Consider the following 12,846-nt stretch of genomic DNA (forward strand, 5'->3'; position numbering starts at 1 on the left):
TGTAAGGTTATGTTGGGTCATTTGTGTACTTGTTTATTTTAATCAATGTTTGTGAAGTTCAGTATGTATGAGTCATTGTTGGAATGTTTTTATTCATTTCCTCTTTGTGAAATGTGTAATGAACACAAAAAGGACATTTGACGAGGTCCATATGATGTGTTGCTGTCGACTGCTGCAAACTGATGCTTTACCTACAGAGGAAATCACCACCTCAAACCATTTCACAGAATGAGACACTTCAAGCAAAACACAGTGAGGCAGAAGCCACGCTCAACGCTTTCCATGGAAAGAGAGATGGTGAGTGTGATTCTTATGGAGATATTTAAAAAACTATTATAGATACATATGAATAATTTGCAGCTTTAAATCCTTTGCTTTAGTTGTTGTATTAAAACAGTAGCTATTCATATCACTCCATGCAAAATGTACCAAAAGGGGTAGTTTAATCAAAAACAGAAATTCTGTCATTATTTACTCACCCTCATGTTGTTACAAACCTGTATGTGACTTAAGTTCTTTCTCTTTGCTCTTTTTCCCCCCAGTGTTTTTTCACTGATCTATTGTTGGTGGATGGTTCTGTCTTCAGCTTTCAGTAAGAAAAGATACATTTATGAATAATATGACATAAATATCTTCTAACTAAATGTACAATTTATAGCTTTGCATGAGAAATTCAATTTTCTGTTCTTTTTTTTTTAGCTTTTGGCAATGCAGCAGTAAATCATGCTACAACTTTATTTGTCAATCATGGAGATTCTGTCAAACCTGCAACCTGCAACTACAGACAAATAATTGACATAGAAAGCATGACAGTGGATCTGCAAATGATAAATCATACGCTGTGTTTATATTACTTACATGAGAATACATGGAAAAAACTAAATTGTGAAAATCACATCAGATTCACATGGATTCCAGAAACTAAAGAAATATCATTTGAGCTCTTAAATCTACAAATTCAGAATACTGGCACATACACCTTTACTGTGAAAAGGATTGTAAAACCACCTCAGGTGAATCTTGGAGTTAAAAGAGTTGATGTTATTGGTAAATCATTTCTTGAAAATCAGAAAAAAACATTACAGATAGATAGAATGATACTTATGTAGATCTGAACGATATAAGTAATATTACATTAGTGTATTAATCCTTCCATTTTTCACAGTGCGTCCCTCCGTGTCTCTGTCCTGTGTAAAGATGCCTGATGGATCTCCCATGATTCTGTGCTCTGTGGATTTTTACCCTGATTCTCTTGAACAGTTGTGGATGAGAGACGGAGACGTCCTCGACAGCTCATACTCAAACAAAACATTCAATGGATTCTTCAATCAGCAATCAACAATACTATCAACAATACTATCTACTCGTGCTGGGTAAACCACTCGTCCTTAAACAAACCCCTCATGGCCAATTTATCAATCTCCGTCTGCTATGGAAAAGGAGGTAAGTTAAGAGTTATAATGTATTTCTTGTTTCAGTGTCTTATACTGTGTGCCAATAAAATGTTAGTTTAAAAAAGTAAAAGGTGGTTTATAACAGGCCTTTGTAATAATTCTGTCTTATAGATTTAATCGTGGCTCCGGCAGTGGCATTCACCATCTCTGTGGTTTTGACAGTCGTTTTGATCATTGTAGGCGTGTCAACATTAAAGTAAGTCTCAAGTATAAACTCTGTCTATACTAAGTGTCTTATTTTAACTGGCACTCTGATACTGGAACTGTATACTGGAATACGTTTTTCCAGTTCTTGGTTTTATTGGTCAAACTTAACTACCTCATTTATCTATAAATGTGTAGACTTAAATGTACAGATGTTATTTCTTTCAAGTAATAGGGGATTAATATCATCTCATATGCAATAAACCTTCATCGCTATGTGTGTATCTGCTCTTAACTTCTTCCAGGTAGAGCACTTCACTAGTCTGTGGATGCATTTCAATCGGCACCTGAGCTTGTGAATCAGTAGACCTATGCCTCGCTGCAACATGACTACAGTCAACATTGTAGAACGTTTTTTTTTTAACACATTGTTACATATCCTTACAACATTTCAGCCAAATATTAATTATAGATGTAGCTAGATGTGTTTGCTAACACAGTGATGTGTGCTTATGCTGACATTTAATATATATAAAAAACAGGTTTGTCTTTTCAAATCATCTATCGCGTCCCTGGTGAAAAAAACAGCATATGCTGGTTAGGTATGTTTTGATGCTGGTTTTTGCTGGTCCTTTGCTGGTTTATGCTGGTCATGTTGCTGGTCAAGGACCAGCATAAACCAGCTAGGAACCAGCATAAACCAGCAAAGGACCAGCTTAAACCAGCACCAAAACATACCTAACCAGCATCCCAGCATCAAAACATACCTACCAGCTTATGCTGTTTTTTTTCACCAGGGGTGTCATTATATTTGGCTCACGTGTTTTATGTTTTGTACTTCAGAAATGTGATGTCATTTCTCGTAAGGGAACATAGTGATCGTTTTTCTAATGCGCTTCAATGTAAACAATGTAATGTAATGTAAATGTGTATGCACACCAAACGTGAATTCAATTACTTCCGTGAATATTTTACATACAGGATTGACAACTCTCACGCATTTGGCGTGAGACACACCTTTCAGGCTCTGTCTCACGATCTCACTCTGCCCATGTAAATCTCACGCTAAATTGGCAAACCTGCTTGCGATATTAAACAAAGTCAGCTTTCAAATGGTGTAAGTTTTAATACTAAATTCAAACGATAAATACCGTTTTGGTGCACTTGATGTGACGTAAATCGCAAAATGTAGCGCTTTTAACGCCAGAGCCATTGTAAAACAGACAGAGCTGCGACAAGCTTTGATCTCGCCGGCGTCGTTCTCTAGGATAGAGAGACAGCTTCACTATATAGGTATTTGCAGCAATTTTTGGTAAACATTACAGCATATTATGCATTGATTTTTACGTCGATGACATTTACAGTATAATTTATAATTTTATCCTGGAGAGTGATGGAGAGGCAATCCTTACGAAAGTTAAACATGGTTTTATTACAAGTAAAATAAAAAATAAAAATCCATGGTTTCTATAGTTAAACCATGGTAACCACAAATTAACCATGGTCTTGCTACACTAACTATAATTTAACCATGGTATTTGTAGTAAAACTATGGTTATACAAGTGGTAATCAATGCATCAAAAAAACATGGTTACTACACTTTTACTATATTAAACCATGGTTAATTTTTTATAAGGGTTACCCTCAGGTATTGCTTACTTATAATGTGACAATGCATGTTCTATATTTTAGTTCAATAATATTTATATAAGGAGATTATATATATATATATATATATATATATATATATATAGTATATTTGAGGTTAAATAGAAAAAAGGGTTTTAAATTCCAGTGCAAAGAAGCAAATTAGTTTCATTTTGTGGTCAGGAAAAAAATGTTTTTATTTGTAATGCCATGGTTTACCCACTAGGTACCTGTATGGCTTTTTACTAAATATACATGTATCTAGAATATTGCAGGTTATACCTGCTTAATTATTTTTAAGTTTTTCATTTGAATAAATATTTAGAATTGATTATGATTAGACACTATATTTTTAAATGTGAAATTTAAAAAGTTAATAACTTACTAACTTTTTTTAATGATAACACACAATGAATGCAAGCAAATACTGAATTTAAACCAAGTGTAAAATGGTGCTAAAAAGGCATTCATCTGCATTTTTATCCCCTTATATGTACAGTATATACACATAAATAGATATGGAATTGAGATTGCCACCCCTCCCCCCAACCCAACTACCCACTCAAAAAAAAAAAAAAAGGATCTCACTCCAAGCTGAACTTAAAAGTTGTCAACTCTGAGTAAATGCAAAGACGCAAATAGTCACGAATTTGCGCCGGGTGATGCAGCTGACATGAATTAGGAAACATGTACAATTTTTTCAAATAGAACAGGAAATGATGCATTGTCGAGTTAGTTGACAGGTCCAGTTTGACACATCCAGTTGCATCAGAAAATGGAGGAGAGCATGCGCTGTTATTATTCATAAGGCAAATTGAATTATTTACAATGCAAAGACGCAAATTTGCACCTGCCAACGCAAATTGGGCGATGCAATTGTTGTAATATTGCGTCTTTTGCTCAGGTTGAAAATTTCAACATCAGTAGAAAATTGCATGATGCGTTGTTGTGCAAGCTAATTAGCGAAGAACTTAATGATACATCCAGTTTGACATGTCTGTTTGTATCAGAAAATGGAGGAAAGCATTATGCAATGATTTCATTTGTGCGAGTTACACAAAAAAACATCCCGCAAGCTTAATATAATGTAAATGATATCTGTTGCTGAAATATGTAGTAGAAAACCCATGAAAGACTTATGTTATTTAAAAAAATCCACATTGTTTTATACATATTTTGGACTATGGGGTCCAATTATGACGTGAAATGCTTGTGCTTGGTGAGCAACTGCCCCTACCTGTTGCTGTTTTTCCCACAACACAATTCAGAATACACAACTCTGAAAATAAAATACTGACACGATGACCACAGCTACTAAAAGAGCTTACATGTGGTGAAGGATATAAACGTAGGCTTAAACCAAATGCCGTACCATCAGTTTCTCCCCACAAGGAGTCTAAACGCTCCCTGATATCAAGTAAAATCTGCGCTGAGAAGCTCTTTCAGTGGCTGCGCCATCATGACAAGCATCAGCATGTTTACATCCTGCCAGGATGGCATCCAGCATTTCTTATCTCTGCTGTTTGTAAGCTCTTTCAGTAGCTGTGGTCTACTAAAAGCCTCAAGGCATCATGGCTAAATTGGAGAGAACAAAGACGCGGGTGATCTTCCCATTATTTTCTATTTTTTTATCTCTAGAAAAAGCACTGAAGACTTCTCTTGTTGCCCTTCGACTAAAAAAATACAACTAAAAGCTGCACAATGTTGCATTGTATAGGTATTTTATTTTCTGAGTTGAGTTGTGGTAAAAATAGCAACAGGTAGCAGCAGTAGCTCATTGAGTGCCGCCATTTTACGTCATTGAAATAATGGTGCCACCCATAGTCCTTTTTTTTTTTTTTTAATAACGAGTCTTTAATGGGTTTTCTGCTACATAGTTCAGTAACAGACATAATTTATGTTATATTAAGCCATACACATCTTAATACCCGGGGTTCCCTTTTAGACTTCTCAATTAAGTTTGACATATGAGAGTTCACCAGGGTATGTTGCATTGTCTCCTCCCTCGTTTGTCTGCCCTTCTCCCTCTTGCATTTTTAAATGCAAAAACACATGCTGTGTAAATGGAAACCAAGCCACATCCCACTCATAACCGTGCTCTCTAACTATCATATCTGTGTTTACCTGCGTCACTCGGACCGCAGCCTCCTGTTATATAACCGAGCTGTGCTAAATCAGCAGAACTGTTGCTATGCATTTAACGACATGAATGGCACGGGAATAAATGATTTTAGGGTAGCTATAGCTTTAATATAGCTGCAGCCTAAAACAGCCCTTCATAGACTATATGAATTATCATGAGAATATGGCTTTCAAAATGCTTCCTTTGAAATGCAGCAAACAATGTACAACTGCAGACAGTAGAGGTCATAAGTAATTCAAATCTTTATTTATTTTACTAAACATGTACTGTCTTGCATGTTTATCAGTGACCTACATCAACCTTCGATGCATCACCTGCTTCAACATGTCTTTACAACTTCCCACACGGTGTGGTTAAAATAACCAGACCACTTCATCGCTTGTTAAGTGCAGCTGCCCAAACACAGCATGAAGATGTTGATCAAGAGAGGTTTGGGTGGAGACAGCAAATGAGGTCTACAGGACGTTTAGTGTAACCATTTGTTTTAGAGCATTACTACACTGTACATCTGTTATACTGGTGCAATGCAATAAAAATCACTACATTTTTGCCTGACGAAAATCAAGTGTGTTAACTTGCATTAATGCGTTTTACAAAAACACTGTTTGCGCAATACTTCAGCAGTTAAAAAAATAAGTCAAGAATTCAGTGGAAATAATGACCATTTCCTTTCAAACACCTCTCTATCTAAATACATCGGTGTCCTTCCTTATATATATTTCTGCTTGGTGTCAGCAGGATGTCAAATTTAAGGAAGACATTTTTTTAGATTTTCAGAACAACATCTAAAATAGATAAACACAGTCTAATCCCAGCTAACAGAAAACATTCTTAGAACTTTGGCTTCTTACTGAAGATAAGCAAACATTCTTTCAATGATATGTTCATTTAAAGTTATCTGCTTTTAAATAACTTTCTCAGTTTGCTACTGTACTAATCCAAGTGTGTTTGTTCTCAGCGCCTGTTAAATCTGCTGTTAAATCTTCGTCCCTCTCATCCTCTATGTGTGTTTAGCCGAACTAAAGATTTTATAACATAACGCATGTGCATGTTACTTTACTTCCTGAGCAAGTGCAGATTGAAGTTACTGAGTTGACCACCTCCTACAAGTTGTCTCTAGTTTGGTACCGCGGTACACCCCCGGGTGTGCATGACGGCTTTTACATGACCAATTTTTAATGCAAACCACATTCTGTTTTGAACTAAACTGCCATTGTGAAAGCCCGTTTAGTTGAGCCTCACCAAAATGTGGTAGTTACGACTTAACAACTTAAATAAGCTACCATTAAACACAGGCTTTGTTTGATTGTGCAGGCAAAAAGAAAAAAGGCCAATAAAGACTATGCTAAACCACAACCAGAAGATTGTCTTTATAAGAACCAAGTACCACGGCTTACATAACCTTTGCTTTAATGCACGACAGGCCCTGCAGTTGTTACAAAGGTAACAAGTAGGCTAAAGTGTGTTAAAATGTGGTTTTGCCAATGTACAGTGTGGGATGATTGTAAAGCAAATTTTCTGTAGTGTTTATAATTGAGAATCCATAATAAAAATTGTAAGCAGGCACTTACAATTAGTATTTGTCAGATTAACTGTGTTTAAGAATTATGTAGGAGCATTTAGACTAATGATATTGAGGTATGGTATTGGTATTTGGTTTGCATGGTATTTTAATTACCATGCTTTTTCATCTAAATAGATAAAATGTTAAACCAAACTGTCACTATCTTACACTATCTTTAGGCCCTGGGGAACTCTTATATGTCAAATCAAACTTTCTTTATCTCACACTATCTCTAGGCCCTGCTAAATCTTCTATCCTGAGTATATTCAAGTTGTTTACACAGGTTACACATGGTGCGTCGTAGGCCAGAAACTAAATTTCCCGGTCTTGCCCACCTAGTCTTTGTGGTTGACAAGTACATATAGAGACGTGATGTAAATCTTTTACATCCTTTTCATGGACCCCCAGCTAACATGCAACTGTAGGCTCAAAAATAATAAATAATTTAAGCTGGTCCTGAGCTGGTTTAAGCTTAGCCCATGCATCTGACCATCTTAAACCAGCTCATGGCCAACAAAGAACTAGCTTAAACCAGCTACCATGCTTCAGAACATACCTAACCAGCATATGCTGTTTTTTTCAACACGTTGAAAATGGATTAAACAGTCCTGTGTTTGGTTCTTATTTGTTTTCTTTTAACTTTTGTTTAGTACAAAATCAGTCCATCATTGTTAGAATGTTTCTAGTCACTTCCTCTTTGTAAAATGTGTAATGAATGCAAAAAGGAATGTGACGGGATCCAGATGATGTATTACTGTCAAATGTTGATTACCAATGCTTTACTTAAAGAGGAAATCACCGCCTCAACCTAGTTTCACACCATGAGACACTTCAGCATAACACGGTGTGGCAGAACCCATAGATAGCGCTTTCCCTGGAAAGAGAGATGGTGAGTGTGTTATTCTTATAAGATAATTGAAAGTTACTGTAGATGTATAGAAGTCAAAAGCATGTTTTATGTTTCTTTCGCTTTTGTTGTTACATCAGAAAAAAATGCAGCTATAATAGAAAAGTGTAGAAAAGTATAATGATAGCTATCTATAAAAAATAGCTAATAAACTGAAAGTTTATAAATGAATATTTCTTTAATTCCGTTGTGGTAAGTAACCACTTCAAAATATGCAGCCTGGAATCGTATTAATTAACGCATAACATCTTGGTTGAAACTGTATATTTCATATGACATTTCTGCGTAAACCTTTTTTTTTGCAGTGTTTCTCTCTGATCTGTTGTGGGTGGATGCTGTTGTCTTTGGTTTTTGGTAATAAAAATGTCTTCTTTCTTTTGTTAACCTAAATGCTAATTTAGCTTCAATCTTTAGTAACTTTTTGAACAATATTAAAATATGAAATTTCCTCTAACATAAAAGTGTCACAATGTAACATCAAGTACTTTTTGAATCTGTCAAAAATGCCATTTGTGCCTCGGCAGATAACACAGGAAGTACCTGTACAAAGAAAACCTAAATGTTGCAATTCATAGCTTGGCATGAAAGATTCAAGTTTTTTTTTGGTTTTTGTTTTTTTTAAGCTTTTGACGATGTGGCAGCGAATCGTGCTACAGCTTTCTTTGTCGATCATGGACAGTCTGCCAAAATCAGATGTAACTACAACCAAACAAATGACATGGAAATCATCACAGTGGTTCTGCAAACATTAAATCATACACTGTGTTACGTACGTTTGAGTTCAAGGAAAACAAACCAACAAAATTGCAAAGACCACATAAAATTTATATGGATTCCAAAGACTGAGGAAATATCATTTGATCTATTAAATCTCCAAATTAAGGATACCGGTACATACACCTGTACTGTGAGGAGGATTGCAAAACCACCTCAAATGGATCTGGGAGTAGAAAGAGTTCAAGTTATTGGTAAGTCATTTCCATGTTTAAAAAAAAAACACTAGATAGATAGATAGATAGATAGATGTAATAATATGTAATAATACATTTATATTATTTCTTCTGCTGTTCACAGTGCGTCCCATCTTATCGCTGTCCTGTGTGAAGCGGCCTGATGGATCTCCCATGATTCTGTGCTCTGTGGATTTTTACCCTGATTCTCTTGAACAGTTGTGGATTACAGATGGAGACGTCCTCAACAGCTCATACTCAAACAAATCATTCGATGGATCCTTCAAACAGCAATCATACCTTATACTGCCACCACAAACCTTGAATGATACTATCTACTCCTGCTGGGTAAACCACTCGTCCTTAAACAAACCACTCGTGGCCAATTTATCAAGCTTTGTCTGTTATGAAAATGGGGGTAAGTTTAGAGATATTACGTATTTCTTATTTCAGTGTGTTACATATTGTATTAATGAGGCCTTTGCAATTATTCTGTCTTGTAGGCATAGCTGTGACTGTAACGGTAGTGTTTGTCATGTTGACAGTGGTGTTGACTATTTTTTTGATCACTCCAGTCATCTGTAGACATTACAGTAAGTCTCAATTTTTATAGTAATTGTTTTTTTTTTCTGGTTTAGATGTGATTCTGAAACCGAAACTGTTCTTGTGCAAAAACAGGACTGTTAAAAGTATGTCTCTCGCCTCTCGAGTATTAAGAGATATGTAACTTTATCAGATTTTAATGTAAGTAACTTATCTCAGCAGTGAGTCACAAATCTCCCACGCTTAATACCAGTTCTTGGTTTTACTGGTAAACCTTAATAACCTCAGTTCTGTCTTGACAAGTCTTTGAGAGTTTAGCATGGTAATATACAAGGCAATGTTAATGTGTTTGGTCTTGGCGGAAAAGATCTGCTACGCTGCTGCTGCTGTGGCAGAGCAAGCTGCTGTGAGGATATAAGAAATACTGTTGCTGCTCATATAACATATATAAATTAACCCCCCTATATAACACATGAAATCACCCCATAGCAGATCTATACAGGTGGAGCTGGGGAAGTGGAGGGTTTCTGATGCGTGCTGCAACTGCTACAGCAAGTACTAGCCAAGTATTTGAATGCTGAGCAGTGAGCTCATTGGCTGTTGATGTAAAAAGAAACCAATCAGCTGTGTGATTAATCATGTGATTACATTTCATGTAATTACACAATCATGTGATTGATCAGTCTGCGAATTTCAAAACAGAACATTGCATTTTTCTATGAACCTGATTGTGCCCACATACATACTAATGTCAGCCTGATCCCATGACAAAAACATACCTGTGGGAAAGTTACTGCCGTGTACATTCGATGTGAAATGTCCACTGAGTGGCGCTAAAAAAGTGTTCGTTTTTCCCCCCGGAACTGATGAACATACATATGGTACGTTTTATGTGACATTGGTTTTGTATGTGTCACCGCAGTTCTGACTTGAAATGTCCATTGAGTGATGCTATAACTCTAATGCTCCGTGACGTTTTAAAACAACATACCCTCTGCACTACACCTAAACCTTCCTGATAGTATGAACAAAAGCGAATGTGACCATTTTAGCTTGTTTTATCTTTCAGCTCTTTCATCATGAGTCATGTTTTACACAGGATTCGCACCCAATGATTCCGCATCCTAAGTCCAATTCAGTGCCAGCTGAGCTACCGAGCAAGCTTGTTATGTCCGAAAAGCGAAACATATGAAGCTATAATCATAACTGTGTACAAAAATGATTACAAGTGCTCGATGTGTTCATTTCTGTTGGAAACTGCAGTAATATGTACTTATTGGTACGTATTTCGCATCTTGTGAAAAAGTTCCCACAGGTACGTTTTTGTCATGAGATCAGGTCAGGTAGACTAATGCTGTTATAGGGAGTTAATTTTATCTCAAATGTCCCCAATCTTCATTATCGTGTGCATTAATCTGCTCTTTCCTTATTCCAGGAAGAGGACGTCAGCAGTCTGTATCTCCTGTAGGAGTGTGTGTCACACCTGAGCCTGTCCTTCATGAACACCTGCTGACTGAGATACTGTATTCAACACTGGGTGACCATCATCCAGTCCCATGCAGCCCTGCCCACGCTCATTTGCACAATAAACACTGAATGAGCACAATGTCAGATTTGTGTGTATCTCATTCACTACGCAGTAATAACAGCAGTTAGTTATGGGGCTTGTTGCATAAACTGCTTAGAATAGTTTTAAAAAGTCAGTTACAAAAAGGTTGACTCAATTTGAATTTAAAAAAGTAACATTGATTACATCTTGGCTAACAGCTATTGCTCAAGCTAGTTCTTAAAGGGATAGTTCACCCAAAAATGCAAATTCTGTCATTAATGCATGCATTGTGGTGCTCTCATGGACGTGTCGAAGAATGACACAGAAGAGAAGAAATTGTTGAAGAAAGTTGTTATTTTTGTATTCTTTGCACACAAAACGTATTCTTGTAGCTTCATAAAATTACAGTTCAACCACTGATGTCACATGGACATTTTAGCAATGTCCTTACTACCTTTCTGGGCCTTGAACGTGGTAGTTGCATTGCTGTCTATGCAAGGTTAGAAAGCTCTCGGACGTCATCAAAAATATCCTAATTTGTGTTCTGAAGATAAACAAAGATCTTGTTTTGAACGACATGAGGATGAGTAATTAATGACAGAACTTGCATTTTTGGGTGAACTATCCCTTTAAGACACAGGCTGCATACTTCCCCACAATATAGTAGGCAAAACAGAATGTGACAAAAGAACCAAGTCCAAACCCTAAAAGAGTTGGCAAAAAGTCCCCATTTTTGCTGGTTGGCTGATTTTAGCTGGTCATCCGGGCTGGTCTTAGCCCAGGGGTGTCAAACTCAGTTCCTGGAGGGCCAACCTTGCTTCAACACACATACTATGCAGTTTTCAATTAACCCTGAAGGACTTGATTAGTTGGATCAGGTGTGTTTAATTAGGGTTGCATCTAAACTCTGCAGGGCTGCGGCCCTCCAGGACCGGAGGTTGACACCCCTGTCTTAGCCGGTCATAGCTGATCAGGAGGCTGGTTTTGGCCACTTCAAGGCTGGTCTTAGCTGGTCAGGCTCGGAGACCAGCTGGAATGGCTAGCTAAAACCAGCCTGACCAGGCTGAAAGACCAGCTAAAACCAGCTACTTCCATCTTAAAACAGCTAAAACCAGCCAACCAACCTAAGCTGGTTTTAGCTGTTTTTTTCAGCAAGGGTGTTCATAAAATGGAGGCCATGAGAGAGGATTTATAAATGGCAGTGACAACTGAAGCTGGTGTGTCTTACCATATGTTTATACAGTGCCCTCCACTAATATTGGCACCCTTGGTAAATATGAGCAAAGACGGCTATGAAAATAAATCTGCTTTGTTTATCTTTATGATCTTACATTAAAAAAATTCACAAAATGCTAACCGTTCAATTAAAAGTGGGGGGAAACTTACGTTATGAAATAAATGTTTTTCTCATATGCATGTTGGGCACAATTATTGGCACCCTTAGAAATTATAATGAGTAAAATATCTATAAAGTATATTCCCATTCATATTTGCATTTATTTAGCACACTAGAATGACTAGGAGTATGATATTGTCCAGCAATAACTTCCTGTTTCACAGGATTATAAATATGAGGAGCACAAAGGCCAAATTTCCTTAATCATCCATTACAAGGAATAAAGCCAAATAATATAGTTCTGATGTGCAGAACAAGATCGTTGTAATGCCAAGCCAGCAGAGGGAGCCCTCACCTGAGTACTGACTGTGTTCCTCTCCCTCTGCTTCCCCACTCACTTCCTGTTTGGTGGCTTTTTAAGCCAGAGACTGAGCACATGGCCTTGCGAAGTATTGCCAGTTATTCTGTCTTACTGAGCGTTTCTCTTGTTATTTTTGATCTGCCTTTCGTGTATCAGTTTCTGCCTGTTTTCTGGACTACTGTTTATTTGGATTCTCCCTCGTGTTTTGACTGCCTGATTGGACTGTTTATTGTGTTTGGACCCTCTG

At 36.9% G+C, this 12,846-nt stretch overlaps 1 protein-coding gene and 1 long non-coding RNA gene across 2 annotated transcripts; both read left to right on the forward strand.

Moving 5' to 3' along the window:
- On the forward strand, nt 1-1,030 carry LOC127172301 (uncharacterized). Its single transcript, XR_007828617.1, has 3 exons — nt 1-297; nt 543-592; nt 700-1,030. It is a non-coding gene; the product is annotated as an uncharacterized LOC127172301 (long non-coding RNA).
- Nucleotides 1,031-5,079: 4,049 nt separating this feature from the next.
- Nucleotides 5,080-12,008, forward strand: LOC127172300 (tapasin-related protein). The gene is made up of 6 exons (XM_051121547.1): nt 5,080-7,842; nt 8,166-8,214; nt 8,484-8,828; nt 8,935-9,228; nt 9,314-9,403; nt 10,789-12,008. The coding sequence occupies exons 1-6, from the start codon at nt 7,840-7,842 to the stop codon at nt 10,947-10,949; spliced, it is 942 nt and encodes a 313-aa protein (XP_050977504.1). The 5' UTR covers nt 5,080-7,839; the 3' UTR covers nt 10,950-12,008.
- The last annotated feature ends 838 nt before the right edge of the window (nt 12,009-12,846 follow it).

This window comes from Labeo rohita, chromosome 10 (assembly GCF_022985175.1).
Source record: "Labeo rohita strain BAU-BD-2019 chromosome 10, IGBB_LRoh.1.0, whole genome shotgun sequence".
Lineage (NCBI taxonomy): Eukaryota > Metazoa > Chordata > Actinopteri > Cypriniformes > Cyprinidae > Labeo > Labeo rohita.